Here is an 18728-nt window from a genome sequence, read left to right as displayed (position 1 = left end):
AAAATATATATTTGTGAAAACAGTTTTGTTTTTCTACCCCATAGTCCAATCTTCTAAAATATTTCCTACAAAACGTATTAATAATCCAATTTTAAACGCTGAATACAAAAATCGAAGTAGAATAGTTAAGATCACGGTGACCGCAAATTAAACGTGAACCGCCTGTCACAGTCAGTCGCCGCGGTCGCTGGGGAGCATTTTGAATTTAATCACAAGAAAGCCTGACTACTCCGCTATTTTGTTCAATTTTAATTTAATTTAACGTCAACTTCGTACTTTTACAATATATTGTCATACCCCATCTTCGTTTTGTGTTTAAAAATTAAAAGACGGCGATTGCTAGACCTCATTTTTTAACCCATGCTCTTAGCATAGGTAAGTAGAGTCATAGTTTCATCATAAGTAGAGTCATTAAACATCGTCTCTTTAAATTCACATAACTGCAAAAAAATTCTTACAGATTGTTTACTTAAACTTAACTATGATCAAGCCGAAAACCTTTTGCATCAAGTGTAGCATAAATCGGAATATAAAAACTTGCACAAACTCGCATGCTCATGTACACATACTCACACACACCACTCAAACACAACACACACAAATCACTCACAAACACAAACACATGCACTTTTGTATATTATTAGCAATTTAGATTTAATGATTATTTATATCAAATGTATTAGTCTACTATATATTATGGAAGAGCGGGGCCGCCCGTCATAAGTTACAGTAGCAATACTGCAAACTTAATGGGATGGTTCCAATCACAATATTACTGCTATGTTTGAAAATAATGTACTAATATGTTGAATCTTTGGAAATAAACTATTATTATTATTATTATAGTGATTTTGGAAGATAGAAGGTCCTATTATTTTTTTTGAGATACTACTTTCGCTTAGTTTTATGGCAATGTTTGCTCTAATAAAGACTTCGAAATAAATCTGTTACAAATACCAAAGGCCTGCATATTTACAGAATTTGTTAGTTCAGTCCTAGTATGCTGTCGTATTTGTAAATTCTTGTTACCTAGCACTACAGTACGTGCTACTGTTTATTGTATTATAATATCTATAAAGCGAAGTCAGAAAACATACACTATTGCATTAATTAATACACAATAACTAAAACAATATTGCGAAAATGTTTGGTAGTGACAGACGAAAATAATTTAATTGAGACAACATATACAATAACATGATTAACTTTACATATCCAATAACATGATCAACTTAATCTGACTGAAAGTCAGATTAAGTTGATAGTATGGCAGTGTTGGAGACGACAACGTAAACCGTGCCGGGATCCGCTAAAAGATATACCACAAACATAGCTCCAGAGCTAGCAGGAAGGTAAACGAGGATGGTGAGAGGACAGACAATATGCAAAGGCTTTTCGAGGCCCATGCCTACGTTCGCGTAAATTTAAACAGCAGCTGAAACAGTAGTTACATACATTGTTTTAGGTCATATTTTGTCTTATTTTTTTGTTGTTGTTTATTTTTAATAACCGTTATTTGCGCCTCTCTCACTTGTGTTGTCACTCTTTTAAAGGCTTCCCCTGAAAACCAGCGCTGCAACTAGCTGCAGTTTTATGCTGACTGGTAGACCTTTATTTGCTTGCGTGCTTTTCTTTATTTATATAATGTAAAAGCTTAGTTTTAAGTTGTTACTGACCAAATAAAAATATTTTTATTTCTTTCTTATCAAAGAAGAATAATAAAAACAAATTCTTCTGCATAATAAGACAATTAAGTTTGTTTGCGATTTAGTTCATTCAAAAACGACACTATGTGATCGTGAGTGAATATAAACCTCATACTAAAAGCAGTTCTCAATACGATTCAGAGCACTCGATAAACTATTTTCATGAAAGTTAAAAATGCAGCAAATTGAAAACCTTTTCACGCCTCTAAAATAGTGTTAACGGTGTTGTGACGTCATCAAAATTGTTATTTCGTATGCAGTTACAGGTTTCAATTAAAAAGCATCCGACGGTTTGAATTTGAAATATTGACATTCTGTCATCGCGTAATGATAAATGGTTAACACAGCTAACCACGTTCTAATCACATACTAACAGGTTATATCAGCTTAATTATGATTATTATGCTTTTATATAATTAGAACTAAATAGAATTAAAATTCCATGATTAACTTATAAATCTTATGGTTAATGTTCCTCTCCCCCTACTCTTCCATTTTATTATAAAGACAGGTATGACAAAAGTTGAACGAATGTTTAATTAATGTTCGGTAAAGAATATAGCCCCATAGTTATGATGATGAGATAATATACCTTTAGGCGTAAACCAGCTCAAATTATATACGCAACTTGTTCTGTTCTATGCCTATATAAAAGCCCAAACCCTCATCTTATTATGCGTGTACCTGCTCAAGTATTTAGTTCGTCCTCAGCTGAAATTCTATCCAATATTTCCTATATAATACGTGGACACAGTCCCCCACGCGCCGGAGCGTGCGCTCACTAATTACTGCGTACCAAGGCTTTGCCGCATTTTTCACACAGATCACGGAACCACTCAGCTCCCCTTATCGATTAGATGCTGAGAATTACACAGACTTTGCTAAGAAAATTGAAGAATGCAATGGGGTCGCTTTTTTTGGGAAAAGGGTTCTGATATAACGGACATGCTGAGGTTTTAAACAAATTTTGTAACTAATAGGTTGAATGTTTTTAAGAAAATCGTTTTTATTCTGAACTAGCTGACGTCCGTGACTTTTTCTGATTCGATTTTCCACTCCCATTGACCCTATAAGAGCCGTGATAGCCCAGTGTATATGACCTCGGCCTCCGATTCCGAAGGGCGTAGAATCGAATCCGGTCCGGGGCATACTTCCAACACATCAGTTATGTGCATTTTAAGAAATTAAATTTCATGTGTCTCAAATTGTGAAGGAAAAACAGCGTGAGGAAACCTGCATACCAGAGAATTTTCTCAATTCTCTACGTGTGTTAGGTCTGCCAATCCGCATTGGGTGGACTATTGGCCTAACCCCTAAATAAATTCTTAGTTACATCCCGGGAATGGGAAGTTTGTATGTAAGCACGTTAAGCATATCATAAATATCTGATAGTGTTCGTATCAGGCTTAAACATTGCATAGCAGTGGTGGGTAATTATGTCTGAACCCAACGGGGCAAACCAAATGGAGCAAAGCCTGTCTCCTTATAGGGTTAATACCGGGATTAAGAGACTGAGTCCCGCAGTAGGTCATTAAAAATATATCTTATTAGATCATCTTAATATTCACTCTATTTCCTATTGGATACTACTACTACTGCTGGATATTTTAGAATTTAAACCATCGTTATTGTCATTCATATTAATTTATTATTATTTATTAATATTAAAACGTTGTATCACGTGACTTTAAGCCGTGTTTCATAATAAATGAATACTACTGGATACGTCAAAAGGATGTCTACGCTCTATAGACACTAGAGTATGGGGCCTTTTCCACCGTCTAATATACTTGTATCTAATTAATAATAATGAAGAGGTATATTTAACGTAATTAGGTGTGTAATGTTAATTAACGAGCCCCGGTTATTAAGGTGCAGATTAGGTTGCGGGCATTTCTGTGTACCGTTGAAAGGATTTACTCTGAATTAATAATACAATAACGAATAAATAAAACCGGCCAAGTGCGTGTCGGCCAACGCGCAGTGTAGGGTTCCGTAGATTAAATTAGCACATTAAACCATTATTTATTGCACAAAAATACAAATAACAAAATAATTAATAATATTTTACAATCAGATCCCTAAATCGAAAAGTCGGGGCAAAGGCCATCATATCTTTTAAAGACCTTTCCAATAATACCCCACACTATGAGACAAACGAGTAAGAAAATTCATCCCTACATATAGGGGAGGTACCCTGAATTTTTTTTTCTAAAAATTTTATTTTACAACTTTTTTGACATATTTTATGTTAATAGTCATGCTAAATTACAGCTTTCTAGTAGTAATAGACGGTAGGATGAACAGACAGACGGACATGGCAAACTATAAGGATTCCTTATGAACTACGGAACCCTAAAAATGGCTTTTTAAAATAGTCTTTAATCCATACCAATATTATAAGCGACAGTCTACCCATCTATCTGGTAACTTTTTATGGTTGAAGCACTGATTTAACTTGTATGAAAATTGATAAAATAAAAAATACTTAATATACCGAAAATTCATAGTTTCCGCGTGATTTGTAACAGTATTTCACGTAAGCGGAGTCGCGGGCATCCGCTAGTTTTATAAACGGAAATTTGCACGTATAAAAATTCCAACAACTTATTTACCAATACTAAGGCACTTTCTTTTCATTTTCAAGTTAAAAGTTTTACTTTTTTTAAGTCCCTCTCAAAGGCTAAATGAATAGCAACAGTTTTTCTCACAAAAGTTATTAAGAAACACTAATTGCCTGTAGACGTTTAAGCTCTCAAACGTTTTCTCAGAATTTTTAATAAAAAAAATAATCGATTTTGTTTCAGTAAACTATTTAGTTATGAATTAAGTATGTTTTGTTAAAATTACATAATGATTGTGGGTTTATAGGTATACTTTGACTTTTAGTATGAAAAAATACCGGATTTCATTCAGTTGAAAACTAACATAAGCTACGTGATAGCCCTGTAGATGTGACTTCTACTTTAGATTTGGAGAGCGTAGGTTCGAATCCGGCCCGGGGCATGCACCTCCACCTTTTCAGTTTTGTAAAATGGAGGAAATCTGTATACCTGAGGATTTTCTTAGTCCTCTACGTATGTGAAGTCTGCCAATCCGCATTAAGCAAGCGTGGTGCACTATTAGCCTTTTTTTTATTATTTTCAAGTTAGCCCTTAACTACAATCTCACCTGATGGTAAGTGATGATGCAATCTAAGATGGAAGCGGGCTAACTTGTTAACCTTGTTTGTTTGATGAAAATTCACGCTCCTTTCGGTTTCTACACGGCATCATACCGGAACGCTAAATCGCTTGGCGGTACGTTTTTTCCGGTAGGGTGGTAACTAGCCACGGCCGAAGCCTCCCACCAGCCAGACTGGACCAATTAAGAAAACCTCAATCGGCCCAGCCGGGGATCGAACCCAGGACCTCCGTCATGTAAATCCACCGCGCATACCACTGCGCCACGGAGGCCGTCAATCTCCTCTCATTCAGAGAGTGCTTAACAGTGAGCCGAATATGGGTTGTTAATAATAATGATGATGATGATGATGATGATGGAAACTTAAGCAACGCTTTACACCATGGACTAATTTATCTAAACGCAACGTAGTTATCAAATGTAGCAGCAGCGCGACTTATTCTACGTCAATGATTCAATAGTATCAAATACCGCCATGTCAGTTGCTACCAATGGTGATGTAATGCGAGTTATTTAGAGAATCACCCCAAAGTTGCCAACGAGAAAACAATACTACGCTATCACCGGGTAACATGGGCTATACGGGTATATTAACCCCGTATTCCCGCGGTAAAGAGAACTACGCAGGTGAAACCGAGCGGCGTTTGTTATTATAATTATACAGCCCGTATGTATTATGAAAATTGGGCGAACGAACCTTTAGTGTAAACGTATTCCACTAACGACATAACCGTGACATGTGGGCTTTCTAGACCCAATTAGAAACCCTGTATTCAGTGACCCGTAACTTCGTATATCAAAGTTTACGCATCCATTTTCCAAACCACGTTGATAATGATAAATAATATATTAAATACGAGAACATTTAGGAGGCTAAATACAGGTTAAAATACTCCTAATTATAAATCTATTAGGTATCAAGAACAAAAATGTTCTACTCGAACGGCAAGGCGATGTGTGATGTTCGCTCAACTTAGCGTTCATTTGCGATCAATTATTTAATTGTTAAATATGACAAATTTTTTAATATAATTTATATTTGCAACTACAAAATAATAACTTTGTAGTTGCACATCTATCTGTCGACGATTAAAAATGAGCAACAGAACACTTTTTTTCTTAATTTTGATGTTTGTCTGTCTGTTTGTATGTGCACGCTTTCGCTGGTTCTACTAAACTAATTTTTATGCGGTTTTAACAGGTAGATTAAGCAATACCCAAGGCAATAAAGTGTAGGCTTTGTTTCACTAATAAAAATATATTTATTTAATTTAATTATCTTCTGTCTTCAAACCCATCGTTGTGTAGCACATATTTGTAGGTCCGATGTTACAAGTGTTACTAGATTAGTAATTACGAAGTAACAACCTCCTCCTTTATTTTTTTTTCATTACTAGAAGAAAAAAAAAAGCAGGTTTTCTTAATCAACGAATTATTGACAGCAATGTTCAAGTATTCTTTAATTATTACAATAATTTAATAGACAGGTATTATAATCAATCATCAATATCCAACCCACATTCGACTCACTGCTGAACTCGAGTCTCTTCTCAGAATGAAAGGGGTTAGGCCAATAGTCCACCACGCTGGCCCAATGCAGACTTCACACACGCAGAGAATCAAGAAAACTCTCTGGTATGCAGGTTCCCTCACGATGTTTTTCCTTTACCGTTTGAGACACGTGATATTTAATTTATTAAAATGCACAAAACTGAAAAGTTGGTGGTGCATGCCCCGGATTCAACCCACACTTTTTTCATTTTTTTTATTCTTTACAAGTTAGCCCTTGGCTACAATATCACCTGATGGTAAGCGATGATGTAATCTAAGATGGAAGCGGGCTAACTTGTTAGGAGAAGAAGGAAAATCGACACTCCTTTCGGTTTCTACACGACATCGTACCGGAACGCTAAATCGCTTGGCGGTACGTCTTTGTCGGTAGGGTGGTAACTAGCCACGACCAAAGCCTCCCACCAGCCGGACCTGGACCAATTAAGAGAACCTCAATCAGCCCAGCCGGGGATCGAACCCAGGACCTCCGTCATGTAATACCACTGCGGCACGGAGGCCGTCATAAAACCTGGGCTATCACGCCTATCACGTCGTCGGCAGGTATTATATTCAATAATAATTTGAAACTAAAAATAATAAAGTTTTTGTCACCCAGACCAACTGAGAACTCGAACAAATGAAACAAAATTTATCCCTCGAAAGTAGTTTTCATCGCATAGCGCTGGCAGAAAGAAGCAATTCCAGCGGAGTTTGCCATTGGCTTTGCCACTTTATCAATAAAGACGTTTTTAGAAAAGTTTCAATAAAATTCTTCACCTTGTATTCTATAGGTATTTTTACAGATTTTTTTCTTAAATATATTGTACATGTATTTTTAACCATCTCGTTATTCCAGTGGCTTTAGCTAGTTAGCCTATGTAGTTGGTTCATAAGTTCTGTCTAGATCGGGTCCCTATTTCTTTCGAGAAATTCTCAGTCAGTCCACAGTTAAGAAATTGATACAGATTTACATTCTCCTAAAAAGCAAGTGTTAGGAGTAAGCATGATAGTAAAATTGATATAATATTATAATAACCAATATCTAGTAACAAAACATTACATTATATTGTTCTGTTAAGTAGTAGATATTGGTTATTATACAAGCTAAAAGTAAGAAGAAAAGAAAACGCAATAATTCGATTTCTGAAAAGAAAACGCAATAATTCGATTTCTGCCTGCTTTTATGCGCATAGTAAACGTCTTATTTATTAGTTTGCAAAGGTGTTTATACGACTAAAGAATTTCTTTTTCTTTGATTTATACCATTATTTCAAGAAACATTATCTTGTATTAGAAAATCTAAAAAAGTTCATTAGAAAACCGCTTGGCGTCGAAAGATCTCGAAGAGTGAAACTCGACAGAGATATTTTATAGTTAGTAGACGACCACTAAGCACGGATTTTGTGACAGGGCCGGATTAAGAAGGTCTAAGGATGGATGAAATTGTGGGCATCCGATGAAGATCGGACGTAGGTAAAGTTAAGCGAGAAAAAACGCATTTCGTGCCAACAAAAACATGGAAATTATTAAAAAAAAAGTAAATTCTATTGAGTACTTTTAATCACGTTCACACCTATACGTAGGTATTTCCGCAAAGAATTGGCTATTGGCTTCTGGCCACCTTTTCACAGAGTAATAAGTCTTTCATTCGTTGTGTGACCCCGAAACTAGTGCTTTCCGTGATTTCTATGAAAGCAATTCGCAGAAATGTTTACGAGTATTTTCGTATTTTTATTTTCAATAAAAAAAAAGATATCAAAAGCTTACTCGAAAAACAAATTTCTGTAGAGGAGGCAAAAAACAAATTTTAGAGAAAGCTTCTTGGAAGTAGGACTTAAAACGACCAAAATTTAGATCTCAAGATGTAAATAACATTGATACAATTTAACCTCTATTAATTTACCTTTAAGTAACATTCGCAAAATAGTATTCTAAGTGTTTTTCGGATAGCATGGGACCTCTATTTCCGACTTCGGAGGGTGTGTGTTCGAATCCGGTCCGGGGCAGTTTTCAGTTTTGTGGTCCGAAAACTTTTCAGTTTTGTGCTTTTTAAGAAATTGAATATCACGGAGAGGAAACCTGCATACCAGAGAATCTTCTTAAATTCATAATTCTCTGCGTGTGTAAAGTTGCCAATCCAATCCGTAAATGAGGAGACTCGAGCTCAGCTGTGAGCCGAATATGGGTTTATAATGATGAATAAATAGATGAATGAGTCAAAATAGAACCTCCTTGCTTGAAAACATTTCTCCAATTTTCAGTTTCGCACTCTCTAACATTCAGCCTCGTAGTACCGAAATGCTTAGTACACAACTAAGTACGTGCTAATTCGACCGCGCACACTTGTCCCCATTCGCGCTACTACTCATTGTTTCCTTTTTTTGCACTCCAACAGCTCTAGGGTGCGTGTGGAACGGAGTGGCGTTGGGTGTAAATTGAAACACTTGCAAATTTACCCCATACATTATTCATGTGCCAAACACCCTCGCTGAGCCTGACAGTTTCAGTTGACGCGCAAATTCGCGAAACTGAAGGCGTTACAGCTCGACAATCTTACAGTAGGCTACCCTTTATACTAAAACACTGTGAGTGAGTAAAACGTTGCTGTGCCAAACTGTATGTATGATAAACTGTAGTGTGAGGCTTTTTGCGAGTTATCAACGTGACTTTGAATCGATAACCGAAACAATGGCCCAATGAAACCGAACCCAGTTATAGACTGCCAAAAGCGTAAGCTCTTGTATTGTCTAGTCGCTTTACAAATCACATCCGTTCTAACGTTTTCGCCGCACATAAAGTGGGTCAACCATTATACTGCTACGTCTAACAAATGGTTGCCCCCCAAGACGGCTATGCAATAAGGAGTCGGTACAGAAACCCACAGGCTGAATTATTCTGACCCTAATAAATTTGCTGAGTCAAACAGGCATTGTGAGACAAATGAGTTCTAAGACGTGTGGTGTTGAACATATTATTTAGAAGGTGCTTGTTGTGACAGCTTATTTGTATTGTTGCGAATGCGGTAAATTAAACGCTTTAAGTGCTGTAATAATACGGGATGTTTATTTAAATAACAAGTTGAAACTGTTTAACTAAGTCAACACAAACATAAACTGTGTTAAGTGTTCTGTAAAAATATGCATATTAATTGAAATTACTTTGTCTTGATAAGTCAAAAAGTTCCCTTAAAATTAAGACTTCCCTTCCCTGTTACAAATTAAGACTTGAAAGCACGTTTTGTAGAAGTTGTGAAAATTTTCTTAATCTTTTTGGTTTAGGAGCTAACTTAAAATCTAAGGAGAAAAGGAGAAGGGTTCAATCTCCGGCTTTTTAAATGTGTCGTCGATCGTATCTACTTCTAACATAGACTTCTTGTATATTGGGAAGTAAATAAAAATAATGGTAGTATTTCAAGTTGTTGTTTATATTTTGTAGTACTAGTACAATCACTAAAAAGAAATTAAAAATATATATTTGTCGAGTGAACAACTCGGAGAAACAGAGTGCCTAGTGGGAGTTTTCAATGTTTTCAGACTGTTATTATCGCGTTGACGTAAACGCGAATTTATATGGAATTGAAACGGTTGTGCAGCAGTGCCACTAGATGGCGCTGTTTCAATTCCTTAGAAATTCGCGTTTACGTTAAGGCGATTGTATCAGTATCAAACTGCCACTAGGCCCTCATTGCGCATTCTAAATTAATACTTTTATTTATTTTTTATTTATTTAATACTCTTTATTTGTACACCACAAAAATAAAAGAAAACAAGCAAAACAGAAACATAAGAAAAAGTAGAATACAAAAGGCGGCCTTATCGCTTAGTAGCGATCTCTTCCAGGCAACCTTAGGCTTAGGAACTTATTAGGACAACTGTAGGTGGTGTGTACGTAATAATAATGTACATTATACATACATACAAATAACTACACACTAATACATAAACCATAATACACAAATTATCATAAAATAAACTAATATATATAATATATTATTATGTCGTATGATAAATAATCTAATAAAATAAAATATGTAACTAGTGACTAAGATAATATGTCTTAACGGATTTTTTAAACATGTCAAGGGATTTGGATTTCCGAATGTCGACTGGGATTGCATTCCATAGCTTAATAGCACGTACAGCAAATGAACACTTGTAAAATTTACTCCTATGGAAAGGCATACACAGAGTAAGAGCACGACATGTTTTTAGCTCTGATTGCACTCCCAGAAATGTGAATTTCTCCTTAAGATAAGGAGGATATTTTGGATTAAAGAGCAATCAGTACAGAAGAGAAAGTACATGCAGATCCCGGCGACGGCGAATAGGAAGCCACTTGAGTTTTTGACGAAATTCAGATATATGGTCATATTTGCGAAGGCTAAATATAAACCGAATTGCAACATTTTAAAGTCGCTCAAGTTTATTAAGATAGTCCTCAGTCAAACTGGGATAGCTTGCGTCCGCATATTCGAGAACAGAGAGTAGGAGAGAATTTGCTAACATAACTTTGGTAGGAATTGGAAGAAGAGAACGTAGGCGTCGTAACGAACTCAACGTCGCAAACGTCCTCCTACTCAACTCCTTGATATGCATGCACCACGATAATTCCTTGTCCATAACAACTCCAAGGTTTTTAACCGAATCACAATCGACTTTGTAGTCAGTGATTGATCAGTATCAAACTGATCAAACATTTACATTGTGATTTTACTTGAGTAATTTTTATTAACAGCCAACATATTATAACCCACTAGTAGCGCCCACGATATTTAAAAATAAAAGGCTTTAGATAGTAATAATACCATTCATCCTGGCGAAGAGACTTCATACTATATTAGGTTTACGCTTGACTTATTAAGCCGGTAAATAAGTCGTTGATGAGTTCAATAGTAGACAATATAGCACTTGTTTTCATGTTCAGTTGTTGGTTGGCTGGGCTGCTGAATTGATTGATTCGCGTACTCTGCTCGCATCGCCGAAATTTTCGAATTAATATTGTGCAATTGCCGCATAGGTTCAATGGTTGGCTTATGTGATATTGGGTTCAGTTCTAGGTTCAAGTCTTGGGTCGGGCTGTGAAATATTAAGCATTTCTTTCTCCTCGAAAATCCTAAGTATATATATAAGATATTAATAGTATTACACACTTGTGCTCCAAAGAGCAGGTTTATCCCTCGGTCTCGGTTTTACGTTTTAATATAGAGCTACCCACATTTAACCCACCAAGCCTTATAAGACGGGTGTGTGGACTTAGGGTCCTGTATGTTTGACTATTAACGTTCACTACCAAATTAAATTAAAAATATTGTAGAAGATCCTAATTAGAAACGACTTTCACCCATCTGTTTAATAGATGAAAAGTGTTTTATAGCAAAATTAGGATGTTAAAAAATATGTTGCAAGTAGGTTGCCCAAAAACTCCTGACCAAACTATCATTAACAACATAATAATGGTTATTAATAGTTTGGCCAGGGAATTTTCAGGCAACCTACTAGCAACATATTTCTAACTTACTAAATTTGTCAAAAATATTATTCATCCATTAAACAGATGAGTGAAGGGCGCTTCTAATATGGATCTTAGACTAAAACAATTGGATTAAAGAGGCAGTTGAGGTAGTGATATTTAATTATGCCTATTTATTATTTTAACACTGAACATTTTGTACAAAACGTAAATATAGAAGTCTATGTTGTCATAATTCCTTTTACTACAACGCAAAACCACTAAATTAAGGAAAACCGATAAATTTCGTTTCGCATTATTGTTGATGGCGCAAAAATGAATCAATGAAGATTAAACGCTGTAAAAATTTTACACGACGTGAAAATGAATAATAAATAAAAGGAAATTTCCAACCATAAAACCTACACAGGCGAGATGTTAATTTACAAAACACATTTGCCTCGGAGAGTTTAATGTAATTTCTTTCTCGCCGAGGCGTTTCCTCAAATAAATTACAAGTGTAAAATTCAGAACAACAAAAGCGTAACAACAAAAGGCTCGTGGCTCGCAACATCCGGACGACCCTTCCAAACTCACCAGCCTGATTACGGATATCCGAACAAGGAAAGAAAAACTCAACATTTCGTACAGTCAGCGTCGAAAACATGTTACCAACCACTATCTAAGAGTGGGGGCACACGATGCGCTCCGGCGCCGCACCGGACTTGCAATCATCGAGACGAGGCGGGGAGGGGTGTGTGTGTTGCGACGTCGGAGTGGCACCGCTCAGTTGTCTATGCTACACAACATTACTTTATTAAAAGACTGTCCAACGCTGCTACGACATAACAACGTTGCGGCGCCTCACCGCTCGTGTGCCCGCTGATACGGTGAAATCTTTGCGTTCTCTACCAATTGTGTCTGACGGAGAGAGGGATAAGAACGAATTCAAATTCGAAACACGGTGTTGAGTGGTAAAAACATTGTTACTGAATAATGCTAATGTATCCCTATTTTTTCTAAACAAGACAAGCTGTAATAAGGTTCATTGTTAATTATTAATTAACTATTAATGAATTAATTTTCTATTAATGAATTCGTTGATTTTTGTTGACAAAACTTAGATTTTTATGTTTTAGTTATGAAAAAAATAAGTTTTTTATGAAAGGACCATTTGGGACTCAGTAGGTACGAGTAAATTACAGAAAAGTAAATCACTACAAGTTTTATAATATAATATATTTTTTTTAATATAATATAATTTAATTATGTATTAAATAAAGTATTATAGCTGACGGTGTATATTTTAACAATAATAAAGATTAAGATTTTTGGCAGAGTTTTTCGATGCCGACTGTAATGACTGTTTCTAAATAGACCACTGTGATATTTGCACAAAATTAACGAGCACTTCGTAGGTTTAAAAAAAATGTTCACGATTCCTCATTTATATGTTGAATGGAGCACTTTCTAGTTAACAAGACATTGATATGAAAGTTGACATATTCGAAAAGATCTGGCTGGGGGATGTAATGTTTGACATACAGATGAAAACGTGGATCTTTTGCTGGTTTAGCATAAGCATCGGGAGTGGGCGCTGGGGTAGGTGGAATCTTACTGGATGTTATATGAGTCGTTATTGTAAACGGTCCTCTTTTTTCACACACAGTCGGCGGTCGGACTTTTTTCCACAGAAACGGCTTCTTATGTAGAGAGCCGTGATGTGTAGCTATATGCCGCTTATCCTCTGTTTTACTAACCGGGGCGGTCAGTTCATACATTTCAGGCAATGATAGATACCAATAATCGGCACCATCGCCTATAATTGGAAACAGATTCTTGTTTGCGAATTTCGGACGAAATTTCCTGACAAACTCGTTGTACTTTCGCTTCAATCGTTTCATGTACTCCGTGTAATGGATTGATTTTAGAAGCATCTCGAATTCTGTGAGCTCGGTAGTCAGTGGATCGGAGTAAATGCCAGCGCATACGTAAGTTCGTAGTAGGTGATGTAATTTGAATACTACGAAAGCGAGCCACTGTCTCGCTTCCTCTTCCAAAAGGCGAAGATCATCAACTCGGCTTCTGATACCAAATTCTGCAGCTTCAGCTGCTCGTCTCTCTCCACGCTCCGTCACTGTTGCAAGCCATCGTCTATATGAACGGTAACAAAACTTGGTACGCCTTGAATAGTGTCCACGCCATAAAGTCTAAAAGAAACTTCAACGTTGAAAAAGAAAAAAAATGCCCGTAGTATTAATATAGGCTACTTTGGACCAACGAGGCAATTATTAAATTACTCAGTTCGAGAGTTAGTCGTATTAGTAACTGCTTGTTGTTGGATTCACCCACCGAGGTTATCGTTCAAATTTGTAAGCACACATTTGCTTAGTCTAAATGAATTATGATTTAATTTTATTTTCCCAATAATCTATAGGTACTAATATTATAAAGAGGTAAAGTTTGTGGTGATATATGGGGATAATCTTTAGATCTACTAAATCGATTTTGAAAATAGTTGTAGTATTACTTGTCAATTTTCATAGTTCACAATAAACTGATCCTGTAAAAGTTTCATTTTTCTTACCGAGATGCGGAACCCTATTAAGAAGTTACACTAAGAGACACAAACTGTAGTTACCTGTATTCTAGTCGCTGCTTTAGCGTAATACTTGGCATGCTTTTGTCTCACTGCTCTCCTCAACGCTGCGCGGTATATTTTCCTTGCTAAATGACATCTCACCACGCATTGAATAATTATCGCGTTCTTAGCCAACCAAGCAAGGTGCTTCCTAGTCAAGTAGCCCCGAATCATTCGCTGCAACGTTCGTACAGCCAGATATCTTTTGCGCCGCCTGTTCTCGGCAAGGACCGCCCTGTCTTGTAATTCAGCGTAAAATTCGAGAGGCGATGGCAAGAAACGATACACTGTTGCCATAATTAACTACGTATAATACAAACAGCAATATTTATATAAGTTTTCTAAAGTATTTTAACGTAAAACATAACCGAAATCACGATTTATCGATATTTGGTCGCGTTGAAGTTGACACATTGCGGTTGACACTTTGACGTAAAATCATTTCGGTTTTAAAACGATTTCCAATTATAAATAGTTTTCATAGACTTTCCAATAAACCTTATTAGAAATTGGCTATAATAGGTTATTTTTAGTTATATTATTATTTAACCACCCCTGTTTTTATTACCTCTGTTAATTATTTTACAACTAAAAAGCCACGTTTTTTTTAGTCATTATCCCCATATTCTCACGGGAACAGGGACTACGCGGGTGAATCCGTGAGGCGGTAAAATTAATTACTACTACTGCGGTAATTATTTTTAATTAAACCTTAATTTACCATTACATGATATTGGTAGTTTATAATAGTTTAGGTAAACATCGTGAGGAAACCTGCATACCAGAGAATTTTCTTAATTCTCTGCGTGTGTGTAGTCTGCCAATCCGCATTGGGCCAGCGTGGTGGACTATTGGCCTAACCCCTCTCATTCTGAGAGGAGACTCGAGCTCAGCAGTGAGCCGAATATGGGTTGATGACGACGATATTGGTAGTTTACATGTAATAGTGATTATAAGTTTCTCTTATATAGATAATATATAAGAGAAGATATTATAGATCGTTCACTTTATGGGATGACTCGTATTTATTGTTTGACTCGTATTTTTTCTGTTAATTTAGTTTCCCAAATATGTTAATTTTGTTATTTTATTACTCTGTTCTTTTTTGTTTCATTATTTTATTTTACTTAGTATAAATCACATAATATGTAATCATGTAATCAAGGTTTATATTAAAAAATCTCTCTATAAAAAAAATACTTACCTATCCTACTACAAAGATTCCAATTGTTTTCGAGATAAGGAATTATCTATTATTTATTTATATTACAGCCCTTTAGACATCAAAGAAAGCTATCACTTTTATGAGTTTTTATTACATCCTAAGAGGACATTGTATAAAATATAGATATATAGCAAATTATTGTTTATTACGACAATTTCCATAGTATAGTTTCCATCTACTCGTCTTACATTATATAAGCTTTTATACTATAGGTACAACGAGGCAAGATTTGTTTGTTGGTTTGCATTGAATAGGCTCCGAAACTACTAAACCGATTTGGAAAATTCTTTAACTGTTGGGAAGCTACACTATCCCCGGGTGCTATCCTACTTCCTACTAATATTATAAACGCGCAAGTTTGTATGGATGTTTGGATGTATCTTTAGATGTTTGTTACTCTATAACGCCGCTACTACTGAAGCGATTTAGCTGGATTAACACATAGGCTACTTTTATCCCATGGTTCCCGAGGGATTTGTGAAAAACTAAATCCCACGCGGACGAAGTCGCGGGCGTCCGCTAGTAGGCTATATTTTATCCAAGTATTGCTACAGAAATTGGAACTACGCGGGTGAAACCGCGTGGTGTCTGCGTATATTTACGAATGGCCATGTTATTTATCATGGTAGCTATCAGTTATCACGTTAACAACTTTGGAGAAATAGATTCGACTTAGTGAGGTAATGCGAACCGTTATTTTTATTATTCCCATAAATCGAATTGGTTCACCCATATCGTAGGGGTCCCCCAAGCAATGATACTGGTCGTATTTGGAGTCTTCAACCCTCGCCCAGGTGGGCGCGCGTGAATCATGAATAATTCAACGATCAAAATGGCAAGGTGTGTATGCCTGTTTATTTATTTTCGCCAAAATTTACCGGTAATTTTCATACATATGTATGAATGGGAAATACATTGGTGCCGAAATTGAAATGTGCCTTTTACTTGAGGTTCACAATTTAATTTGAGGAAAAATATTGAGACACATTTTGTTAAATTGAAAATTACAAATTGCGTCACGGAATTTTATAAATTCGAATTTAGTAGATACATAACTACTACTACTACTTATTCTCCTGCCAACGTGTGGATGTTGCGAAGTTATTGAACACTAGCAAAACCCCGCAGGTTCACTCGCGTAGTTACCCATGACGTATAAATACGGGGCAAAAATATTACTCCCAGATAATTTATCTTTCCAATCGTGAAAGATATTTAAAATCGGTTAGTAGTGAAAAGCCTATTTAATGCAAAAAATATTTTATAATAACCATATCAAATACCTACCAAAAAATTTTGATACTTTTGGATCACAAAACAATGCTGGCAATGCTACAAAAATGTCCAATAAAGTGATGCCCCATGTTAGTTAGAAGTGTCCATTATTATGTGCGTGTTTAACTCAAAATATCGTAATATAATACACGTACCTAAGCATAACTTAGGTACCTACGTGCCCCAAGCTTTGGCGTGTTGCTAGCCACTCACCATCCGATAAGCTCGCCGATTAAATTGATCGTGTGTTGGCCTTGATGTGCATGACATAATGGACCAACACACGATCAATTTTAGCGGACGTCAAGCCGTGTGCAGACATGTAAGCTAATTGGACCGTTAGTCGCTTGAGGTAGATTTTTAATTCTGTACTCAAAATAATGTTTTCAACGTCATAAGATGTAATGGTGCGTCCTGAACGATACAATATTCACAAGGGTTTCACAATTAAGTAGGTAAATTCGTATGAAAAAAGGTACTTCCGAAAGCTTTATACAGGCGGATAAGAGGCGGGTAATAACTTCGCAACATTGAATTGATTTTCTCCCAATTTCTTATGATACATATTACACATTCTGTTTATTAGTTTAAATGGCTTTATATCACAACTAGCTGAGGTCGCGCGGTTTTACCCTCGTGGTTCCCGTTTCCGTAGGAAAACGGGGATAATATATAGCCTTCCTCGATAAATGGGCTATCTAACACTGAAATAGTTTTTCAAATCGGACCAGTAGTTCCTGAGATTAACGCGTTCAATCAAACAAACAAACAAACTCTTCAGCTTTATATATTTGTATATATGTCTAAGGTTCCTGAGATCGGGCTATATAGTACTATTTTTACTAGTATTTTCAAGATATTTTCGTAAAATTCTCTGAGCTGGGTCGTGGTACACTTCTGGGGAGCATGTAAAATCTATCGATCCTGGGCCTGTAGCGATGTGGCACGTCGATTGTCTTTCTACAATCGTAAACACTTAAAAATATTATGTATGGGAATTACATTTGATATCGACAGGTCATGTGACCAAGTTATCGATCGAATCTGTCCTAATACATTATTTAAGTTTATTCATTTATCTTTTTAATTTAATTTCCTACAAGTTAGCCCTTGACTACAATCTCAACTGATGGTAAGTGATCTAAAATGGAAGCGGGCTAACTGGTTACAAGTATAATGAAAATCTACACGCCTACCCCACGCTAAGTCACTCGACGTCTTTGCTGGTAGTGTGGTAACTAGCCACGGCCAAAACCTCTCACCAGCCAGACCTGGACCAATTAAGAAAACCTCAATCACCCCAGCCAGGGATCGAACCCAGGACCTTCGTCTTGTCAACCCACTGCGCACATCACTGCTCCACGGAAACCGTCGTCATAGTTTTTGAAGCGTTAGCGTTTGTAGAAAGAGAATCGACATGCTACATGACTACAGGCCCTTGTTATTATCGTTAACAGTTGATAATGATTGTCAAAAACTTAAATATATCATCCTAAGCCCGCCAACCCACATTAGAGCAGAGTGGTGGGTCAAAACTAAGAAAATGATATGTTTAATTATTTAATATTTTTTTAAACAAAGAATTTTTCAAATAACACATTAAAAATATATAAGTTTTAACTGAGGAAACTTTGGTCGGTTTCCAATTTTTATGTTGCCATCGTAAAAACATTAAGGTAGCGTTTTCTGATAGAGATGG

The 18728-nt window shown here is 36.2% G+C and overlaps 1 protein-coding gene across 1 annotated transcript; it reads right to left on the bottom strand.

Moving 5' to 3' along the window:
- Positions 1-13316: 13316 nt before the first annotated feature.
- LOC112055402 (spermatogenesis-associated protein 17) lies at positions 13317-14826 on the bottom strand. The gene is made up of 2 exons (XM_024095490.2): positions 14530-14826; positions 13317-14098 (listed from the first exon to the last, which is right to left on the bottom strand). Exons 1-2 carry the CDS (start codon positions 14824-14826, stop codon positions 13322-13324), a joined length of 1074 nt encoding a protein of 357 aa, XP_023951258.2. The 3' UTR covers positions 13317-13321.
- Positions 14827-18728: the final 3902 nt, after the last annotated feature.

The sequence above is a fragment of the Bicyclus anynana genome, chromosome 16 (assembly GCF_947172395.1).
Source record: "Bicyclus anynana chromosome 16, ilBicAnyn1.1, whole genome shotgun sequence".
Lineage (NCBI taxonomy): Eukaryota > Metazoa > Arthropoda > Insecta > Lepidoptera > Nymphalidae > Bicyclus > Bicyclus anynana.
The sequence above is the reverse complement of the archived record's forward strand: the minus strand, read 5'-3'. Positions and strand labels throughout refer to the sequence as shown.